Genomic DNA, 24,606 nt, shown 5'->3' on the forward strand with positions numbered 1-24,606 from the left:
AGCATCGCGACCATCACCTGGCCGCTCGCTAAAGCTGTGGGTGGTCACCCACAGCTTAGCGAGCGGCCAGGAGGTCGTCTTAAAAAAAACAGGGACGCCCTGATTCGGAGCGAGCGCTCTCAAAGAGCGTCCGGCTCTGAATCAGGCCCTCTGTTCCAACCTCTGAGTCAGATCCGGAATATAGGTATAAAAGCAGTATTACTCAACTAGGGGACATTGTCAAACTAACAATACATGCCTTGCCACAGTTTTGTAGTTAGTGCATTCTAAAACTGTAGCAGAGTATGCTGGGATGTGTAGTTCCACAGCAGCTGGAGTGCAACATGTTGCCTACTGGTGACTTACAGTATTCAGCGAGGCTCTTTATCCATTTGCTATCAGGAATTCCATATATATATATATATAAGTACCCCTTAGTACCCCTTTACTGTAGATTATAGAAAACATAAGAAGAAAATTGTTACAGATAATAAAATAAGCAAGTTAAACCTTGTGTTTTGGTAAAAGTAAAACAAGGTCCAAGCAGAATAAAAAGAAAATTTTAATGAAGTATCACTACAATATGTCACTTTGGCCTGTAACAATGATTAAGTGTGTCACTTTATTTTATGTGAAAGCTTTAATGTCAGAGCGCCATGTGTTGTTTGATACATTTCTATGTGTATTGTGCTGGCCTCAGTCCCTGAGCATTGCTGCAGAAGGCGATTTTATATTTAAGCAAAATAATATTTACCTGCATAATGTTTTTTTTACTAGGTACAAGAGCTTTTTTAAATCGGTATGAGCGTAATTTTAAATAAATATAAAGTGCAAAAAAAACATTAAATATAAAAAAGAAACGTAAAGTAACAAAACTTTTTTAAAAATATGTAAAATTGGCAAAGAATTGGAAAATATGTTTTTATCTTCTACTCCCACAGAAAAATCGGAGTTTTTGTCCAGTTAAAGAGAGTATTTCTGCAGTCTGTGAATCTGGATAAACAGCATTTTATGAGTCTGGAGGGGATAGAGTGATTGTGCTCCCTCATTGCCAGAAACGGCCTGAGTCCTGCCTTTCCATTATCCCCCCCAAAAAATCTTGAAAGTATCACAACTGCAACTAAAGGGCGATCTTTTAAAGACAAAGCACCCGGGCTCACTGCAAGCGCCACGCACCTACTGTATCAGCGATACTAATCACTGGCACTGCAGGGATACTAAGCATCTACTGAATGATGGAGATCGTATGGCACTAAACAGTCATTAGGAGGGCTAACAAGGCTCTCAAGTGCCTGTTACAGATCCCTGGCAATGAGGCTACAATGCTGCTGACTAAACAGGGGCCAAGAGTAAAACAGGAAATTCAGTTTCCCAATCCTTAATTTGGCTTTGGTGCTTGGGGGAAGGTCCACGACTCCTGAAGACATGACCAATTTTGGTCATTGGGGAGTGGGAAGACTTATTAACACTCCATTTTGGATGAAGCGAGATTCTCTGGATTATAATTTAATCAAATGTATCATTACAATCGTGATTAGAACTGCCAGTATGTTTTTTTGTATTAGTATAGCATGTTGCCAGGGTTCCTTGCTTACATGCAGTAGGGGAGACATATCAAATCTTGGAGAAAGATAAAGTGAAGAAGTTGCCCATAGCAACCAATCAGCTTCTAACTGTCAGTTTATAGACTATGGAGCTTATCCAGAGCCGCTCACATCAACGTCTGCAAATTCGGCAAAGTGAAGGCATGGCAGGCGTTCACTCGGAAAGGCATTAGCAGGCCCACTTTGGCTGTGCAAGCGATCGCTCTGTGTGTGCAGACACCCATTAGCATATGTTGAGACGCCCACTAGCGTACGACATCTCCAGGAAGTGTTTTAAAACATTGGTACATCGAGGACCATCGGAAGCGATTGCAGCGCATGTGGTTGCCTTACCCTACCGCAAGCACTGTGAGGACTTCAGTGTAAAAAACAGGCATGTGACGTGTACTATGACGCTGCGTGTTAATTATGCACACCTTTGAAACGGCTTTGGTACACTCAGGCACACCTCCTCTCCCCTGTTATTAGTGTTCTGCCCCTATTACCACCCACACACAGCCTATCCTGTCACTCATTACCCTGGGCTGTCTTTGCTAGGCGAGCGAGTGGTTTGCGATCGCACAGAGTAGTTCACGCATGCGCAAATATATTATAAAAATACCTGCCTTTGGGGCCTATTTACTAAGCAGTGTTAGGAGACAGAGTGAAAAGTGATAAGAAAATGATAAGGTGCCAGCCAATCAGCTGCCAACTGTCATCTCACAGGCTGTGTTTGAAAAATGACAGTTGGGAGCTGATTGGCTGGTACCTTATCACTTTCTTATCACTTTTCACTCTGTCTCCTAACACTGCTTAGTAAATAGGCCCCAAAGGCAGGTATTTTTATAATGAATGACTAAAGCTGGGTACACACTATACGATCATGTAGCACAATTCGGCAGATGTCCCAATTTCACTAAATCCCAGAACACACAATATAGAGCGTGCACACTATGCAATCTTCTGAATGACGGGACGATATATCGCGTCGGGGGATTGTATCCAATAAATCATTTTTCCTGTACACTAAGAGCCTGATACAGATCTGCACGCAACACCGATATTTACCCACCGCACATGCGTGTAATGCGCACTACGCCTTACGCCTAAAGATTGTTTTGTGTTCCCGCTCACACAGAGGATTCACTCGCAAAATGATTGACAGGTAGTCTACGTTTGGTGAAGGTAATAGGGGGTGGCTAGAGAAACACAGGCATGTCGGACCGTTTAAACAACTGTTTTCTGGGTGTCCATAAATTAGCCCCTGCGTCCGTGCTGGCAGCAGGAGAGCGCTCTGCGTGTCTGGATTCCCGCTGTGTCTACGGCAGCTTAGACTTATTCAGAAGGCTGATGGCCGCCTGATCTGTGGGCTCGATTCAGACCCGCTCGCTAGATGCATACGCTCGTTTCCAGCATATGCAAATTCGGCACACACCCAGAATGGCAGGCGATCGCACGGCAAGGCATAAGCACACCCACTATGTCTTGGCGTTCAATCGCTTTGTGTATGCAGATGCCCACCAGCCTGTCCTAAGACGCGCACTTGCGCACGTCATCTCCAGGAAGTGATGGCAACAATCGGTACATTGGGTACCATCGGAAGCGAACGCAGCGCTTGAGGTTGACCATACCCTACCGAAAGCACTGTGAGCACTTCAGTGTAAAATTCAACCAGGTGACATGTACTATGACGCTGCCTGTTAATTATGCACGCCTCTGAAATGGCGTCACTACGCTCAGGCACGCCTACGTTCGCACCTCCACTCCCCTGTTTCTAGTGGCCAGCCCCTGTCGCCACCCACAAACGGCTTCTCCTGTCACTCACTCTGCTGGGCTGTCTATGCTGGGCGAGCGAACGCTTCTTGATCTTTCACATTGGTTTGCGCAGGCACACGCGATGCATATGCATGAGCTGAATGCGGAATTCAGCCAGCTACGAGCGAGCGCTTCTTAGCGTCCGGGTCTGAATCAGGTCCTGTGTCCAATGTTATAGATGTTTCCGGTTTTGCGCATGAGCGGCAGATGTGAGATGCTCTCATTGGGTGTCTCTCTCATTAGCACATTTTCACTATTGCATTCGGTGAGAAATGGCTGTGGTGATGGCATTTGGGTGTGGTTCTGAATCAGTCCCTACGTGTGGTTGTGCATACACACTATGCGATGTGCACCATATGGTACATGGCATCGTCCCCTCTGCCATGTAGCACAGCGGATGGGGCGATGAGTTGAACGACCGCTGGGAACGACAGATTATATATGATGAGTACAATATATTGTTCTGATCCACCACGACAATATATATTATAGTGTGTACCCAGTTTAACAGTAGATCATGATCTATTGTTGGGCTGTGACCGACTAGATAAGGACCTTTGGTGGAGAAGGTATGGGTGTAAATGGTATGAAAATGAACTGGCAGAGTAACTGTATCATCTTCCTATACTGGGAAAATAATAAGCTCTAATGTATGATGATATCAGAGAGCTAATAGAATGGGCATGATCACATTGTATCACGTACACATGGACTACTAGTGATACATAAAGAATTCACACTTACCTGCATCACTTTGGACCTTACCACAGCAAGGTGTTGTGCACTGTCCCTTTATGTCCCTCACCAACTTTTCCAAGATAACCAGGCGTTTCAACAGGGCTTGGACCCCTTCCGCGTCTGGACACTTAGGCTGGGCAGTAGAAGGAGGAGCGGAGAGGGACCCCCCAAAAAAAACGATGACGAGGGACAATGAAATGAGGTTCATTATAAGAGGAAGTGGTGGGTAACTGGATCACCTGTGAAAAGGAAAGAGAGGGTAGATCAGGTAAGAGAAAATAGGGGGAATACAAACAAAGACATTAAAGAGAGAATATGATGGATGAGATGACAGAGGGAACACAGAGAAGGTGATGGAAGAGAGGAGACGAGGCAGGAGAATGAAAAGGAAGGATATGAAAGGAGAGGTGAGGTAAGGGAGGATGAAGAGGGAAAGGTGATGGGGATGGAGAGTGGAGAGAGGTGGAGTAGTTTAAATGAGGAGTAAAAGTTGTAGGAGCACAAGGGATTAGGTGCAAAAGGGGACACAATGGAGTACACAAAGGAGGGTAACACAGAAGGAAAGGGATAGAGGGGAGATTATGGAGTAGAAACAATAGACAGCAGAAGGATATAATGGAAGGATAGAAAAGGAGTGATGAGGGAGAAATGGAAGAGTGATGGAGGAGGTAAGGGAAGGAATGGTGGTTGGAGATAATGGTGCATAAGAAAGGTATGTACTGTACATAAGGAAGGATGTATACAAGGTTGGACATGGAAGAGGAGGAGATGAAAAAGAAAACGGATGAGGGCAGATGATGAATTAATGGGAAAGATGCAAGAAAGAAGATTAAGGAAATAGGGGATGAGCAGATATAAAGTAGAAGGAAAGGGAGGAGATGAAGATGGGGTGTAAGGGAGGAAATTAATGAGGGTTTATGAGGGAATGGAAAAGGGGAGGAGAAAGGGAAAAGGAGGGGTAGAGTACAGCTGAGGCAGTAGAATGTAAACATAAGGGAGTATAAGAAAGTAGAGATGAGGGAGTAGAGTGTGGAAATGAGATATGTAAGTAAGAGTTTTGAGAAGAGGGAGTAGAATGTGGAGATGTAGGAGTACAATGTAGAAATGAAGGCATAAAAGGAAGATGATATAGATGAGGGAGTAAAGTGTGGAGATGAGGGATGTAAGTAAGAGTGTAGAGATGAGGGAGTAGAGTGCAGAGATGTGGGAGTAGAATGAGATGAGGAGTAAAAGAAAGAGAGTACAGATGAGGTTTGGAAGTAAGAGTGTAGAGAAGAGGGAGTAGAATGTGGAGACAAGGGATGTAAGTAAGAGTATAGAGATGAGGCAGTAGAGTGTAGCGATGAGGGAGTAGAGTGCAGAGATGTGGGAGTAGAGTGTAGAGATGAGTGCGTAAAAGGAAAAGAGCACAGATGAGGGAGTAGTGTGTGGAAATAAAGGGATGTAAATAAGAGTGTAGAGATGAAGCAGTAGGGTGTAGAGATGAAGGAGTAGAGTGCAGAGATGAGTGAGTAAAAGGAAAGAGCAGAGATGATGGAGTAGTGTGTGGAAATGAGGGATGTAAGTAAGAGTATAGAGATGAAGCAGTAGGGTGTAGAGATGAAGGAGTAGAGTGCAGAGATGAGTGAGTAAAAGGAAGATGGTACAGATGAGGGAGTAAAGTGTGGAGACGAGGGATGTAAGTAGAGTGCAGAGATGTGGTAGTAGAATGAGATGAGTGAGTAAAAGAAAGAGAGTACAGATGAGGGTTGGAAGTAAGAGTATAGAGATGAGGGAGTAGAGTGTAGAGATGAGAGAGTAGAGTGCAGAGATATGGGAGTAGAGTGTAGAGATGAATGAGTAAAAGGAAAAGAGCACAGATGAGGGAGCAGTGTGTGGAAATGAGGGATGTAGGTAAGAATGTAGAGATGAAGCAGTAGTGTGTAGAGATGAGTGAGTAAAAGGAAAAGAGCACAGATGAGGGAGTAGAGTGTGGAAATGAGGGATGTAAGTAAGAGTGTAGAGATTAAGCAGTAGGGTGTAGAGATGAAGGAGTAGAGTGCAGAGATGAGTGAGTAAAAGGAAAAGAGCACAGATGAGGGAGTAGAGTGAGGAAATGAGGGATGTAAGTAAGAGTGTAGAGATGAAGCAGTAGGGTGTAGAGATGAAGGATTAGAGGGCAGAGATGAGTGAGTAAAAGGAAAAGAGCACAGATGAGGGAGTAGAGTGAGGAAATGAGGGATGTAAGTAAGAGTGTAGAGATGAAGCAGTAGGGTGTAGAGATGAAGGAGTAGAGTGCAGAGATGAGTGAGTAAAAGGAAAGAGCACAGATGAGGGAGTAGAGTGTGGAAATGAGGGATGTAAGTAAGAGTGTAGAGATGAAGCAGTAGGGTGTAGAGATGAAGGAGTAGAGTGCAGAGATGAGTGAGTAAAAGGAAAGAGCACAGATGAGGGAGTAGAGTGTGGAAATGTGGGGTGTAAGTAAGAGTGTAGATATGACAGGGCCACAAATAGGGGGGGGGGGCGCAAAGAGGGCACATGCCCTGAGCGTTGGATTTGAGGGGGCGCTCTGCTGCTGGTTAATGCATATAGTAGGATGTATTTCTTTTACTTTAAAATATATCATGGCACTGCTCGGGTTCATGGGCCAGTAGTAAGGATTGGCAGGGGGGGCTGAGGGGGTTGGCTCTTCTCTGGCAGAGATCAGGATACCTATCGGTACCTTGTGAGCTTCCCATGTATCACTGCCGGTTTTCATGGCATCGGCTGCAGACCGCGCATGCCTGACACCCAGACATACCTACGTCACAACATCTGATGTAGGTTACACTGCTTAATAGGTCAGCCACCACAAATTTATGGATAGGGAGTCTCTAGAGTAGGGATGGCCATCATTGGTCTTACCATCAATGATTACAATCAATGGCTATCTAGCAAGTGGCCATCGATGGTGACCAACTATTCAGTGGATGACCATCGATAGTTTCACCAACCAATGGTCATCCCTGTTCTTTAACTGACTGGCCTGAGGGCCAATTAGAACCATGGGGCAGGGCTTCACAGGTGTCGGGATCAGAGCTATGCACCGTGTCCCAGCACCTTGCACAAAAAATTATTGGTTATGCTTTACCATCGATGATGGGAAACCATCTAGTTCTCCCCGAACAAATGTAAAAGCATTCCACATTGACCATAAACCATCAATGATTATGAATCATTGATGGTCGATGGCCATCCCTACTCTAGAGGTAGTGTGCAGCGCTACGTGTAGTGTACTCACTGGGGGATTGTTTAAAACAGGCGCAAAAGCCCAAGAAGGTAAGTTTGTATGGGCTCAGGTTATAGTTGCACATGGGGGGGGCTAGCTGGAGTGACACATTGGGGGTCTGGAGGGTGACATGTGGGGGGAAGCTGGGCTGTAGTGACATACGGAGGGGCTGGGGAGTGACACGTGAGGGAAGCTGGGCTGAAGTGACACATGAGGGTACTGTGTTAAATTAAGGGGCATTATGTGTGACATTGTGTTACAAGGGGCATTACTGTATGGCATAATGTATTACTAGGAGCATTACTGTGTGGCATGATGTGTTACAAAGGGGGATTACTGTACGGCATGATGTGTTACAAGGGGCATTACTGTGTGGCATGATGTGTTACAAGGGGCAATACTATGTGTGGCATGATGTGTTACAAGGGGTATTACGTTGTGGCATGATGTGTTATAAGGGGCATTACTGTGTGACATAATGTGTTATAAGGGGCATTACTGTGTAGCATAATGTGTTACAAAGGGCATTACTGTGTGGCATTATGTGTTACAAGGGTCCCGCGGTGCCAAATTACTGCCTTGCCCTGGGTGACAAAGATCCTAGTTTTGGTCCTGTGTGTAGAATGTAGAGATGAGGGAGTAGAGTGTGGAGATGTAGGAGTAGAATGTAGAGATGTGGGAGTAAAAGAAAGAGTGTACAGATGAGGCAGTAGAGTGTAGAAATGTGTAAGAAGAGAGTAGTGATAAGGGAGTAGAGTAAAAGGAAGAGAGCACAAATGAGGGAGTAGAGTGTGGAGATGATGGAGTAGAGTGTAGAGATGAGGGAGTAGAGTGTACAGATGAGGAAGTAGAGTGTGGAAATGAGGTATGTAAGTAAGAGTGTAGAGATGAGGGAGTAAAGTGTAGAGATGAGGAAGTAGAGTGGAGATGTAGGAGTAGAATGTAGAGATGTGGGAGTAAAAGAAAGAGTGTACAGATGAGGGAGTAGAGTGTAGAGATGTGTAAGAAGAGAGTAGTGATGAGGGAGTAGAGTGTAGAGATGTAGGAGTAGGATGTAGAGATGAGGTGTAAAAGGAAGAGAGACAGATGAGGGAGTAGAGTGTGGAGATGATGGAGTAGAGTGTAGAGATGAGGGAGTAGAGTGTACAGATGAAGAAGTAGAGTGTGGAAATGAGGTATGTAAGTAAGAGTGTAGAGATGAGGGAGTAAAGTGTAGAGATGAGGAAGTGGAAATGTAGGAGTAGAATGTAGAGATGTAGGAGTAAAAGAGAGAGGGAAGGCTAAATAGGAGAGTGAGAAGGAAAGACGGGGAGATGTAGTACATAAAGCATAGAGCCATAATGTCGCAGCATGACAAAGGACTTCAAGAGTTAATATGAGAAGTGTTAAAGTAAAGAAATGAGGTAAAGTGGAAGAATGTTAGAAAAGAATAAAAATGGATAAGTAGAGACAGGTGAGATACAAAGCGACAACAGGAAAGGGGGAGGAAAGACAGCGATGATCATAGACAATTAGAGCACTTGCACTATATGAAGTCCATATGCCTCGATATAGTCTGCACAACATCAATAGAAAACCTGCAAACAATCTAAATTAACCCCAGGGAGAGCTCCGACAAGGTCACTAATCAGCCCTTGCCGGGGAGACAATGCAGAATTAAACCCCCCAAACCCCCTTCCCTGTCTGAGGCCATTCCGTACAATTACAGGAGTAATTAGCATGGAACTGATTTATATTACACACACTCCCAGCCACAACATAAACATCCCCTCTCTCTCCTCATTATAACAAGATTAAACCTTTAACCTTTCCATGACGGGTTCCGTTACCTCCAGATGGAACCAGTACAGATGGAACCAGTACAGTGGGAGCATCAGTATGTTGTCATTTAAATCACCCTGCTCAGTTATAGTGAAACCAAATGATGGAGTTTCCCCTTCCCATTGTAATCTCCCATCAGGTGCAATATGGTTCCATATGATCACTATGTATGTAGAAATTCCATGTACTTGACAATGCTGACATTCAGGGCCTGGTTTGCTGCAGTCGCGTCTATAACTTTATGCTAATGCTGCTACAAAGCCCCTCCCTGGTGTACATCCATGCGTCCCATTGTGCAAGGACTGAGACGCCCATCGCAGTGTCTATAGATGCTGCATTACCACCTAGTGTGTCTTTAGAAGCCACCATCAGTCGCGCAATCCCTAAGGCAGGAGCAGATTCTCCATCTGGGTATGGCCTCCTATGTGCAGCACACCGGCAACACTTCCATAAAACACAACATCTCCCTGCATATTTATAGCCACCCCCCTGTTACCTCCCAGTCACTGTCCAGGAACACCACTCACATTTCCGCTACCGTGCATCCAAATCTGTACTGCGACTCTGTATGAACAAAAAACATTGTTTCACTGCATCCAACATCGCCACTGCATCCAACATCGTCACTGCTTCAAACATTGTCACTGCTTCCAACATCGTCACTGCATCCAACATTGTCACTGGAACAAACATCCCCACTGCTTCCAACATCGTCAATGCATCCAACATCGCTACTGTGTCCAACATCATCAATGCATCAAACATCGCCACTGAATCAAACATCGCCACTGCTTCCAACATCATCACTGCATCCAACATTGTCACTGGAACAAACATCCCCACTGCTTACAACATCGTCAATGCATCCAACATCGTCACTGCTTCAAACATTGTCACTGCTTCCAACATCGTCACTGCATCCAACATCGTCACTGCATCCAACATTGTCACTGGAACAAACATCCCCACTGCTTCCAACATCGTCAATGCATCCAACATCGCTACTGTGTCCAATATCATCAATGCATCAAACATCGCCACTGAATCAAACATCGCCACTGCTTCCAACATCGTCACTGCATCCAACATTGTCACTGGAACAAACATCCCCACTGCTTCCAACATCGTCAATGCATCCAACATCGCTACTGTGTCCAACATCATCAATGCATCAAACATCGCCACTGAATCAAACATCGCCACTGCTTCCAACATCGTCACTGCATCAAACATCGCCACTGCATCAAACATCATCAATGCATCCAACATCGCCACTGTGTCCAACATCACCAATGCATCAAACATTGTCACTGCATCAAACATCGCCACTGCTTCCAACATCGCCACTGCATCAAACATCACCACTGTGTCCAACATCATCAATGCATCAAACATTGTCACTGCATCAAACATCGTCACTGCATCCAACATCGCCACTGTGTCCAACATCAATGCATCAAACATTGTCACTGCATCAAACATCGCCACTGCTTCCAACATCATCACTGCATCAAACATCGCCACTGTGTCCAACATCATCAATGCATCAAACATTGTCACTGCATCAAACATCGTCACTGCATCCAACATCGCCACTGTGTCCAACATCAATGCATCAAACATTGTCACTGCATCAAACATCGCCACTGCTTCCAACATCATCACTGCATCAAACATCGCCACTGTGTCCAACATCATCAATGCATCAAACATTGTCACTGCAACAAACATTGCCACTGCTTCCAACATCGTCACTGCATCAAACATCGCCACTGCATTAAACATTGTCACTGGAACAAACATCACCACTGCTTCCAACATTGTCAATGCATCCAACATCGCCACTGTGTCCAACATCATCAATGCATCAAACATTGTCACTGCATCAAACATCGCCACTGCATCCGACATTGTCACTGGAACAAACATCTCCACTGCTTCCAACATCACCACTGCTTCCAACATCACCACTGTGTCCAACATCATCAATGCATCAAACATCGTCACTGCATCAAACATCGGCACTGCATCAAACATCGTCAATGCATCCAACATCGCCACTGTGTCCAACATCAATGCATCAAACATTGTCACTGCATCAAACATCGTCACTGGAACAAACATCTCCACTGCTTCCAACATCATCAATGCATCCAACATCACCACTGTGTCCAACATCATCAATGCATCAAACATCGTCACTGCATCAAACATCGGCACTGCATCAAACATCGTCAATGCATCCAACATCGCCACTGTGTCCAACATCAATGCATCAAACATTGTCACTGCATCAAACATCGCCACTGTGTCCAACATCATCAATGCATCAAACATTGTCACTGCAACAAACATTGTCACTGCAACAAACATTGCCACTGCTTCCAACATCGTCACTGCATCAAACATCGCCACTGCATTAAACATTGTCACTGGAACAAACATCACCACTGCTTCCAACATCGTCAATGCATCCAACATCGCCACTGTGTCCAACATCATCAATGCATCAAACATCGTCACTGCCTCAAACATCGCCACTGCTTCCAACCTCGTCACTGCTTCCAACATCGTCAATGCATCCAACATCGCCACTGTGTCCAACATCATCAATGCATCAAACATCACCACTGCATCCAACATCGTCACTGCATCAAACATCGCCACTGCATCAAACATGGCCACTGCATCAAACATCGCCACTGCTTCCAACATCACCACTGCATCAAACATCGCCACTGCATCAAACATCGTCACCGCGTCCAACATCCCCACTGCATCCAACATCGCCACTGCATCCAACATCGCCACTGCGTACAACTTGGAATCAGACCCTCAGTCTATTAAAACCTTTTGTAATAAGCCTTGGACCTCAAAGAATGTATTAATTTCAGGTCTATTCCCATTTATTATTGTTGTTGTTATTATTATTATTATTATTATTATTATTACTTATAATAAAATGAATGATGTTAATCATCATTATAAAAATAATCCCAATAGAAGCGTTATAATCATATTAATGAAAAAAAAAAAGAATTTAAAAGCAATGTACATTTTGTATATTCTTTTATATTGAAAACAACAGTGGTACTTCGATGATGGGAGTTGCTTAGTTATAAAGTTATTGCTCAGAAAACCTAAGCGAGTATTATCACATTTTTCATCACAGTTTGGCCACTAGGGGCACTGTTCTATTGCATTTGGACAGAACTGGCAGAGTAGATAGTACAGCGGTTTACCTTACATGTTTAAAGAGGTTTCCTTCTCCAGACATAATCAATTTATTGGTTCCTATTTTTGTATTCTCTCAATACGTTCCTTTATATCTCTGATTTCCTTTTGTTTGTTTTTTTCACCATAAACCTTAATAACATCCAAACTTGGTTGTTTGTTTTTGTTGCCTTTGGACAAGACACAAACTACTGTGTAGAGCCAGCTGTCTCCAGGGTGCACAGCTGAGCAGTGCCGTGTCCAAAGGCAACAGCGGTAAGACAAATAAAGCAGTGTATTAAGCAAAAGTTACAGGGTGGCATGTGCAGGCAAATACTATAAAGCTGCCCAAAGGTGAGTTAACCCTTTAACAGAACTGCTAATGTATATACATAGTTCTGTTGTGTATTCTGTCTGCTTTACTAGCTATTAATGAAGAAAACAAAACATTTAGTGACAGGGACACTTTGTCATATTTATATTGTTTCCATTAATTATTCATTATATATTTCAATAGAAAACAGCTCTAATGCTCTTACTGTAAAAAAGCCTTACTTGTAGCTGACAACGGGATCAGAAAACATGACCTGGTGCCTCACCATGAAAACATGACTCCAATAAATAACGTGCGCCCATGTTTCCAGTATAAACAAGTCAACTTTTTCCTTATAACTGAAGTATGTTCCATTCCCTTTATTATATTGGCTGTTGCTGAACTATTTCAGTTTCATAATTTGTGCCCTGTATCCAAAACCACCCTTTGACACGACAATAACGCCTTTACCATGTATGTAATTTTTATACATATTTCACTGGGTTTTGGAAGAATTTTTAACTTCACACTTTTTAAACACTTTGTGGAACCTTGAATAATCCTCTATATCAGAGGTTCCCAAAGTCTGCCAATACAGTCCAGGTTTTAAGGATATCCATGGTTGACTTAACTAGTATTTCAGTCAATTAGATTTAACCAGAACAAGAATACCAACGCTAAAACTATGCAAAAAGATGGACGGTTTTAAATTAATCAACCAAAACACATTTATTCAGTATTAAAATTAAGCACAATGTGCAAAGTAAATATGTAAAGTGCTAGTAGCATTAATGACATGAAATAAAAGTCAGAGTAAAAATCCAAATAATGGAAATAAACACACAACTCTGTTACTGTGTATTTCAAACTGGACCTAGGACTCTCCCCACTGTATCCAAAAGATGACAAATTAATTTTGAGCAGTAAGGAATTACCATGTGGTGGACAAAGAAGATTTCAACATAGTCATTAGCATCCAGAGCGCAGATAAATAGGCTGTATGTAGTCCACCTGGAGCTTTTCCAATGGCGCAGTCAGGGTATGCAGTCAGAAAGCCAGCGGCCGAAATGTAGACCGCCGGCTTCCCGACTGAGAAATCCCGGCATGGAACTAATGATAGGTGTCAAAATCCCGACGCCTATCATTATATCCATGCCGAAATCCCCACAACCGGCATACCGAACGAAGGTAAGTCGGGTGTCGGGAGCAGGTAGCCCACGAGGGGAGGGTTAGGTTTAGGGGCTCCCGGGGGGGACTTAGGGTTAGGCACCCCACCCGGGAGGGTTAGGCTAAGACAAGGGGAGGGGGGGCTAGGGTTAGGCAACCCCTGAGGGGAGGTTAGGTTTAGGAAACCCCCCGGGAGGGTTAGGTGTAGGGTGCGGGGAGGGGGGGTTAGGTTTAGGCACCCCTAGGGGGAGGTTAGAGTTAGACACTAGGGGGGAGGTTAGAGTTAGGCACCCCTCAGGGAGGGTTAAGGGGGGGGAAGGGTTAGGAATAGCTTAAATACTTACCCTGTTGGGATCTTCATTCTTCTGCATTCCGGCGTCGGTATTACATCTGCCGGGCTTTAGTTCGGCGGTATGTCATACCGATTCCCAGGGGAGTTTTAGTAAAAGTCCAAATGGATGTCCAATTAGTCACAGGGATCCAGAGGTATCGCCTCAACGCGTTTGGCTGAGTAAGGTGGCACCCGGCTTCATATAACTGAATAAATGTGTTTTGGTTGATTAATTTAAAACCGTCCATCTTTTTGCATAGTTTTATCTCTGGTATTCTTGTTCTTATTATACTCTTTGATTATTGTAGGGATTGACTACCCCTTATACTAGCTGCTTTGTGACAGCGCGTCCAATTTTTTGTAGAATTTGTTTTAACCATCTGAGTTCCAGCATAGATATCCCTAAGGTCTGGACTGTAATGGCGGTGTTTGGGAACTTCTGCTCTAGATTGTAAGTGCTTTTTTAAGAAGGGGCCTTCACCTTGTATGTCCCTAATGTTATGTATGCTCTGTTTTGTCATTACTGTATGACCACTGTACAGCGCTATGGAGCACTGGGGCATCTTACACATCCACGGCAATTATAATGTTAACAATATTTTCAATAACCCAATATTTATGCACTTATGCACTTAATAGTTATCTGCTTGGTTCTCTATTTAGTCAAAATTCCTAGGTAGATTGCCTGGCTTTAAGATTATTAATTTACATTAAAGGAAAGCCGCGTACACACTTGCCGATATTTTGAACGATATCGTTATCTTTCAATCCTTCACAATATCGGCTAGTGTGTATGCGGTAAACAGCCTACGATGCCAGCACTGATCGATATCGTTAATGATATCGTTCAGTATGTATGCTCATTGTCGTTAATAATATTGAGTCCGGCAGTTCAGGGGAAACACTAGACGATATCACTCATGGAGCATATCGTCCAGTGTGTATGCCCCTTAGGTCAGCTTGCGGTTCCTGCTCTCCAGCCATCAAGGAACTACAAATCCCAGCAGGTTGGCTGGAGCTGCTGGTACTTGTTGTTCCACAGCAGCCCCAAAGCCATAGATTGCCCTTTTCTCTAAATGACATAACTGCATGTACAAGGCAATCACTTTCGTTAGCAGGTCATTAACATTAATGAAGAATGTATAAAGTAGTGGAAAGCAGCCTGAAGTTCTCTGATTGCATCCGAGTAAAATATGTTCCATTCTTGGCAAGCTCTCTGCTATAAATTCCATGGCCAATTTTATAGCCAAGTAAAAAATATTGTGTTGTGCAGCTTTTATTCTTTTATTTATATAAAGAAATCTCATATATAGCAGCGCTATAACATGTCATTCTTTCTTGTTCCGCTTCTAAAGTATAAGACCATGATCGCTGCACCCCAAATATGTGAAATAAAATTTTATACTACTTACAAACTTTTCAAATACTCTAGGTTCTGTGAATATGTTGTGACAAAAGCACTTGGGAAGTTGTGGATGGGAGCTATGTATATCCCAGGTTTCTAGTATCTGTCTGGTGGTAATCAGGCTATAGAGCAGCCTTGATTGACAGACCACCTGTGAGAGGCCAATAAAGGTGTGTCAGTTTTCCCAGTGAATCTCTCACTTCCCTGGCTGCAAGCTGCTGGAGAGCTAAGAGACACCATTACTACTTAAAGTGAGTGCTGTGATAACTGCTGTTTTGTGAGTTGGACAGTAGATCCTTCCGCTCATAGCGAGGGAAACATTTTGTTTAGTTAGCGCCTGACTGGCCAGGATTTCTGTTAATGCTTTGATTTTACTTTTGTTGCAAATAAAAATAGCTGCAGCCAGGGGCGTATCTATAATGGGTGCAGGGTGTGCGGGGAACACGGGCCCCTGGGTCCAAGGGGGCCCCGCACCGCACACCCTGCACCCATAATATTACTTACCTCTCCGGAGTCCCACGTCGGCGCGGCGGTCCGGCCATTTTACCGTCATTTGCGCATGCACAGTACAGGGAAAATGGCCGCTGCAGCCATTTTCCCGGTGACCTGTGCATTCATTATAGACTCTGGGCACACTCTAGTGCCCAGAGTCTATAACTCCGGCGCTGGCCGCGCACAGCTCAGTGCGCTGCCGGCCGATGGGTGGAGAGGAGGGGGCCCATGTCGGAGACTGCAAACGGGCCCCTCCTCTCTAGAAACGCCCCTGGCTGCAGCTTTTTGTACTAGAAAGAGCTGCAGCTTTGTGTGCTGTGAATTGGCTGCTGCATGAAGAAGCCATACCGTCTACCCAGGAGACGGCTCCCCATACCCGATCTTGCTACAATGTCTAAAGGCGGGTATCCACTACCCGACACTGAAAAGACTGCAGTCTAGCAATATCGTTCGGTCGTTCACTACACTGCACAGTGCCCACACTGAGCGATATGTCGGTCAGTGTAGGCACCCTCCCTCATCCCTGAACATGGTCAACCTGACGATATCGTCAGGTTGACCAGCATGTTCGGGCGATGAGCGATGCCGGCAACGACCATCGCGACCGTGCATCGCTGGTCATTGCTGACATTTAGCTGCCCGATCAACGAGTGATTGAACAATGTCGTTATCGTTCAATCACTCTGTGTAATCGGGTACTGGATAAGCACCTTAAAGCCCAAACAGTTGGCATATTAATTTATTGTAGACATGGTTAGTTTATAGACTATCAACATATAGGGTATATGCTGGATGCTTTAGTTCTTGTTTTAAAGATGCTAGAAGTCGTCATTTGACAAATGGACGAATACCAACATAGGGTTCCTTAATAAAGTGCCATCCATGACCCAGTGCTAGCGTTTACAGACATTACCGAATTCTCTGTTTACGCCAATAGCTACAAATCCGGAACTTCATCCAATGCAAAATGTCAGCAATTCTCTGCAAACTAGAACCAGCTAGCTTATTCCATTATATGACCAACAGACTTATCTGCACCTTCTATTCTATTCTCTCTACTCCCTCATGAGAAGGAATCACACAAACAAAATAAATGGGAAAAAGAGATGGGAGTGACTCTTACCCCAGGTGTCTGGTGCACAATTAGAGAAAAGCCTCCCTGAAAGCTTGATTTGAATTTGCCTTAGGGAAAATGGGTATAATATATAGTATCAGTGGTGCAAGGTCCTCTGCGGGGTTCCTCAGCCACAGGCACATTTTACAAAAAATCAGATGTGGACATCAAACAACTTATTAAAAAATAAGATTGCTGGGGTGTCTGTTCCTCACATGCCACAGCACTAGCTCCTGACTGCCTACTGACCATCTCGTGCCTGCCTCAGATTAGAATATGGCATTTGTACACCATGGAACCCATAACTAGTGTCCTGCAAGATTCTGAAAAAGTATAGACCCTTGGCTATTGCATTTTAGCATGTCGCCCCCTTTTTAAGCAGGAAAGGACAGTCTCCCAGTGTTTTCAAATTTCTTTCAAATACAGGTCTGCACTGTCCGGGCTTTAATAAATGCATTGCTCTATGCAACTTGGCTTGAAGCAAGTGACTTACGACTTACGACCACCAATTCGCCATCCCGTCCCCTCTGATCCTCTCTAGCCTCACTTGAACCTTGTTGAGAAAATACTGGTTACACTTCTGATATGGCATAAGCACAATTATTTGCCTGTAGAATTCAGCCTTCTTTATAAAATATGTTATTTAGCTTTCGGCATCATCAAATGCGTTATCGTCTCTTGCTCATGTATGCAGCAAAAGCATAAAGTGCGCATTTTCCATGCCTATACCTGACTTTTTCGAGAAATAAAAACTCATAGGAATTGATTTTTTGTTCTTCAAGATATCCTATCAACGGAACAGGCTGGAGCCTCAGGAATCTGCAAGAGTTACAGATATACTACAAAATATATCAGTCTGCAATGTATGTACCCTTATACCTATGTTACCATTATTACTTTTCTTAGGTCTGTCTACAGCAGAGCTGGATTAAGGGGGGGGCATAGGGGGCGAGTACCCCCGGGCCCCCCTCTCTCAGGGGGCCCCCCAGCCAGAGCTGCTCTGCCCCAGCTCTGGTGCTGCTGTCTCCAGCCTCCACAGTCTGCAGCATTGGCGGAGGCTGGAGATGAGAAGAATCAGTCCCCGTGCTGCCAGATAGGCAAGGACAGATCCAAGGGAGAGGTGGACACGTGCACAGCCGCACACGTAATGTCATACAGCGGACGGAAGAGGGGCTTGCGAGTGGTACAGCCCCTCTTCCCGGTACTCTAGGAGACAAACCCTACTAGTACATTGATCTGCCCTGCTCCCTGCATGTCACGTCTGGCGAGGAGGGGTGACAGGCTGCCTCTGCATTCACCTGACTGTCTGCAGACAGTCCTAGGGATTCTACACTGTCTGTGCTGTGGTGTCCACAGTCCGCTCCACCCTAGCGGTGAGACCCGCCAGGCCCAGCACAGTAGTTAGGGGAGTGAGGAGCAGGAATGGGGGCAGAGCCAGTAGGAGGAGAGACAGAGCCTGGAGGTGCATGCATTGTTCAGTAACAGCCCAGACCAGAGGCAGTAATAGGTAAGGAGTCAACTTTATGATACAAGAATAAAAATAAGTTACCCACTGCAGAAATATGGGTCTGTGATGTATAGGAGGGAGTGGAGGAGTATTAGCTTGTGGATAAGAACAAAGCCACCATCATGGATGTTGCAGCTTCTGCAGCCATTTTATAGTTATGAATTAAAGTGTTCCTTATGTGGCAGCTGTACAGCTGTAAGTCCAGTGCTGCCACTATAAGAGGTACCAAGAGGAAGCACTGGGGAACGGAGTTGCAGATGGTCCTAATCAGGTCAGTGTGTGATGTTTTCATCCAGCGACTGTACTACAGATACAGAGGACAGCGGGGCCGCTGGCACTACAGGCATTTCCCTTACATGCATGGGCATCCTGGTGCATTACCCTCTGCGGGACATCCATAAGGCAGACCTGGTGTAATACGTAGAGTTATGGTATTGCGCACAGAGATCTAACCACTGAGATGCAAAAGCCGCTGATAGAATATACACAAAACATACTATTTTCCAGGGCAGTCAGATTACATAGATGTGTGCCCATCTCCTAGTGCTGACCAGTGTGTAGCTCACAGCCAGTCTCCCTGCACACCATGCATAACAAGGTCTGTGCTACAGTTCTCCTCACACATTACTGACCAGATGTACTGCAGACACACCGTATAGTGCCAGTAACTGCAGCAACGGTGACGGCAATACCCAGCTGCACAGTGTAACGTATAGCACACAGACCTGCATCCCACTCAGTAGGTGTGCTCAGCCTGTGTCCGAATGCAGTGTAGAGAGGTGCAAGGCCCAAAAGAGTTGGGATTGAAAGTGGAAGTAGGCAAATTTAATTCTTAAACCACCCTTCCCTATAAAAGGAAAGTCTAGATTCATCCATACCAAGAGGAGGCTCCAGAGTCTGCCTCTGCTGTAGGAGTGCAGGTAGGACCTGAGCTGCTGAGTCATGGAGGTGCTGGGGGACAGACACAGCGAGCACAGCCAGATGGGGGCGGTGCTGACAAGAGGGAGAGGGCCCCCCTGTCTTTAGTGCCCCGGGCCCCCCGAAGGCTTAATCTGGCCCTGGTCTACAGTATGTTAGGGTAGCAGGTAAATCACTCATGTTACCTAACAGATTATTATGGGGGATATTTATCTAATGGTGGGTACACATTGGGCGATATTACTGAGCGACTGCACGATTACGACATCGTAATCGTGCAATCGCTCAGTAATCGTGCACAAATTGTGCACTTATATGTCGGAAACGACCAGCGATGCGCACTCCCGCTGGTCGTTTCCGACATTGTCCATCGCCTGAACATGCAGCACAACCTGGCGACCTCGTCAGGTTGCTGCATGTCGGGGAATGGGGGAGAGAGCCCGGCGCTGAACGATATCGTTAATGATATTGTTCAGCGGCTGTGCTCAATGTCATGAACAACATTGAGCACAGCCTGCCGGGGACACACTACACGATATCGCTCAGGGAGCATATCGTGTAGTGTGTACGCACCTTAAGTCTTTAGAGAGATAAAGTACTCACCAATCAGCTTCTAACTGTCATTTTTCAAACACATCAGCCTGTAAAAGTTAGAAGCTGATTGGTGAGTACTTTATCTCTCACCAATGTTTGATATATCTCCCCCTTTTATCTTTCTCCCAGGTTTGATACATTTCCCCCATTTTCCAATCATATACTTAACATGTAGCCATCAGTAAACTAATAAAAATGTATAAAAAGATTACATGTTCCCTAAGGACGTTTCTCTCAACTTGAGTATACTATTTCCTCCATCTGATTTATGTTATCATTTTCCTCTTTTCCAAATCATAAATTATATTCCCTCTAGACTGCAAACTCATGCAAGCCGGTTACCCTATACCACTTGTTTTAAGCCTGTTTATTGTTTTTAATTATTTCCATTACAATGTTAGTATAGTGTTCAGCACTGGTGAATAATATTTCAGTAGTATTTCAAAACTGCCCTCTGGATCCCAAAGCTGTATCCAAGACTAGGGGTGATGTACTAAGCTCTGGAAAGTGATAAATTGGAGAGTGATAAACTACCAGCCACTCAGCTCCTAACTGTCATGTTACAGGTTGTGGGTTCTATTTATTAATGAGTTTCAGGGTTAGGGATATTCTACTTTTTCACTCGCCACATTTCTTTAATTTTTTTATTAATCCTCTTGTTTGCAGCGAGCGCTGTTTTCTCATATGTAAGCAGCGCTGATGAACAAAGGTGTTTTTCGTTCCGTATTTTGGCACATACGCTGTGAGTTATTACCATTGTACGGCACAGCTTTAGGTCCATGTTTACTGCTCCGCGCCAGTGTCTCTGCTGCAGCTGAGCATCTCGGCATTTGATAAAGTGAAGGGTTAAGAGACTCTTCTTTAAAGCCACTTAAAAAATCTCTGCCTCATCACCGCAATTTAATAATAAGCCCCCAAGTATCAAACATACCACCGCCCTGGGTGTCAACTCCATCTCTCACCCTCTCACTCCAAGCTCTCTCACCCCCCCCCCAACTTTTCTGTCACTCATGCCCCCCAACCTCTGAAGCTCTCTCTATCCCTCAGCCCCATCGTTCACTTCCCCCTCACCCTCCTGTAGATGAAATGACAATCAGAGCAACAGAAGAAATAATTTAAAAATAAATAGAACAGACTAGAGCCTATGACAGGGAACTGGGAAACTGGAGCGGAGCATCTCAGTCACTGGGCTACTGTACTGTACAACGCTACGTATATCCAGGGACAGGCAGACTGGGAGGACAGACACCCATCTTATACAGCGAGCAGAAAAGTCTATCTGTAAAATGAGCATCCGGACTATCAGTGCATGTAAGCGCTGTTTAACAGAGGCAAGAGGCTGGAGAGGTTAAAATAACACAACGGACGGTAAATTACACATGCCGCTCGATGATAAATAAAAGCCTACTGATTTCTATGTACAAACGGGAAAAAAAACAACTCGCTGTTGCACTCCCAACAAGTTTAAAACACCTTAAACTTGTTGCTAAATTGAACCCTGTTTTTGAAAAATGTCAGTTAGGAGCTGATTGGTTGGTAGTTTATCACCCTCCAATTTATCCCTTTCCAGAGCTTAGTGCCTCTGCCCTTTTATATGCATTCTGTGAACAAAAACTTAAGGACCCCAATGGACACAAATAAAAGTCCAGATCTAGAAGCTGGGTAACCAGTGGCTCTACAGCTGTTGGGACTCTCTACGTCCCAGTATTCCCTGCCAGCCAAACTTGTTAAGATAATTTTGTTGCATCTGGCACAGTGGCTATGCTGAATCACGGTCCACACTGATAACGCCATTGCTGGAAAACTGGCCCTTATTAACGAACAGTGTTTGGCACAAAAGACTGATCAGCCACTGTTAGGGGTAAATTTACTAAAGTGAGAGTTTTTAGAAGTGAGTTTTAGAAGAGATGTTGCCCATGGCAACCAATCAGATTCGAGCTATTATCTTCTAGAACAGAGATTCCCAACCTCGGTCCTCAAGGCACACTAACAGTCCTGGTTTTAGTGATATCCATGCTTAAGCACAGATGGTTAAATCAAAATAACTGAGGTACTATTTAGGTCACCTGTGCTCAAGTATGGCTATCCTTAAAATCTGGACTGTTAGTGTGCCTTGAGGACCGTGGTTGGGAATCCCTGTTCTAGAAGCTGCTGGTTAAATGTTAAGTAGAATCTGATTGGTCGCTATGGGCAACATCTCTTCTAAAACTCACTTCTAAAAACTCTTACTTTAGTAAATTTATTCCTTAGGCTGGGTACACAAAAGACGATCCAGCAATCTTGCCGATGATCGAGGCGATTTACCCCCGTCCTCATTTAAACTACTCAGCCCTGCATGCGATATCGTGTGTTTGGTCATGCAGCGGGGTCAATCAAACTATATCGCGTGCAACCCGTGGGAGCGCGCAATGGTGATACGCACTGCACGATATGCATGATTTGTCTTTCCGATTTGCCTTAAAACTACAAATCATCCAATTTATTGTGCAGTGTGTACCCAGCCTTAGTTTTTACATGTCTACAATAAAACAAACTGTCTTTTGTTTTACTAAATAAAAAGAATGACACTATAATCTTTTTCTTAATGCACCGATAAATAATACTGGCACAGAAATTTTTATTAACTAAGGTAATTTATCTGTGTACGGTGTTTATAAATTACATAGCTAATTATACCACTATAATGTGTTTAGAGTATGTGGACATACTGACTATTGAAGGGGGAGTTACTTTATATAGTGCTATAGAGGAGACCTCCTCACAGCAGGCAATAATACATGCGCTTCCAGTGTCCGATTTGTGCAATATCAATTCAAAACGCATCTCCGCTGGGATGATAAGGTTAATGTAATATGTATGCAGTTTGCATTAAAATAAAAAATCCTACAGGACCGCCAAACTAATTCCGGGTTTACATCACTAGACCGCATGAAAGTCATCGTGGTTAACTTCTGTATAATATCATCAAAATAACGTTGGTTCCCGAAATCCAGCCAAAATAAATTAACACTCCATTCATGTAACCACAATAAAAAAAAATGTGATGTAGTGGTTTCAAGCCTTTACCCCAGTAACTACCCAGTAACTACTGCTACTTACAAAATATCTGACTCCACATTCATTTTTGGGGAGCATCTGTATACCAACATTGCAATAAAAAATTCAGAAAGGGCAAAATTAGAATATTAGCCATTTTCTTTAGTTACCATTTCAAAAATACTTTACCTATTGACCCCAATGCTTGTCTATAAGTGCTATGTTTCTATTAAAACTTCTGAGATGTCACACCTACATTCTTGTGACCTGTCCAGCCTGGGTAATGTGGCACACACTGCCATACTGCTGCAAATGTTCACTCATTCTTCTCACTACCCAGAACTTTATTACAGTTAGAAAATCCAGCAGCGGTTTGCAATGTTCTCTTGTTTATTTCACTGCCTACAGCTTTACTTATTTCCTGCCACATGAATTATAAATGACATATAGATCACCTCTAAGACCACAGCTGTATTGGATGACATGGAATGAATTATATGGTATAGAAAGTAGGGTGGGCCACTTACCTCTTGTAGGAAAATAAATTCTGTGTAGGGTCAGATAAATTCAGACTTCCTTGGTATTATGTCAGTACCTCACCCCCAGGTCCTGCCCCACCACCTGTAGCAGTCTCGGTCTGTCCTCTCTCTGCATGGAACACTCTCTCACAGAGACAAATGTTTCTGTAATCTCTCTATGGTGGGGTGTATCTGACTGCCAGCCCTGTGTGTGGATGTGAGTGGCTGTCTGACTCCCTGTATTCTGGGTAGCTGCGAGATGACTGACAGATGGAGAGAATGAGAAAGGGAGAAGGGAGGGAGAGATATGTCCAAGTTATGATGTAATGGTAAAATCACTGATACACATCTGTAATGACATCAATTCGTTTTACAGCCCTCTCTTGGCTTCAGTTAGTCTTTCCCCCCTTTCACCACTTCTCTTATCCTCTGGTTCTCTCAACTCATTTAATTATTTCCTCTCCTCTGTCCCCTCTTTCTTGTCCAGCCCTGTATTTTCTTCTCGGCCCCCTCACACATCCTTACCTAAAGCCCCCCACCCCTATCACACACATTTTCCTGTAATCTTACATACTGTACAGTATGTGATAATCTCTAATTCCCTTCTGTAAGAACACTGTACTTCATGTATTCAGTTTTACTACTTCTTTTTTGTCCCCTCATTTTACTGATCGTTTTCAGCTGAGAACATATGAACTGCAGTCTCCACATTCACTTATGTTTAATACTCTTTCGTACTTCACACATTACACAAATTGTTCTCTCCCTCTTCACAGATCCCACCACACACTCTACCCTTTCCTCACAGATCCCAC

General features: G+C 44.2%; 1 protein-coding gene across 1 annotated transcript in view; it reads right to left on the reverse strand.

Moving 5' to 3' along the window:
* TNXB (tenascin XB) overlaps positions 1 to 23,988 on the reverse strand; it is a 148,125-nt gene extending 124,137 nt beyond the window's left edge. Inside the window, 2 exon segments of the mRNA XM_088446679.1 lie at positions 4,122 to 4,354; positions 23,801 to 23,988. Coding sequence (XP_088302805.1) covers positions 4,122 to 4,323 — 202 coding nt within the window. The 5' untranslated portion in view covers positions 4,324 to 4,354; positions 23,801 to 23,988.
* Between the last annotated feature and the right edge of the window lie 618 nt (positions 23,989 to 24,606).

The sequence above is a fragment of the Taudactylus pleione genome, unplaced genomic scaffold (genome assembly GCF_031769625.1).
Source record: "Taudactylus pleione unplaced genomic scaffold, aTauple2 ptg000400l, whole genome shotgun sequence".
NCBI classification, from domain to species: Eukaryota; Metazoa; Chordata; class Amphibia; order Anura; family Myobatrachidae; genus Taudactylus; species Taudactylus pleione.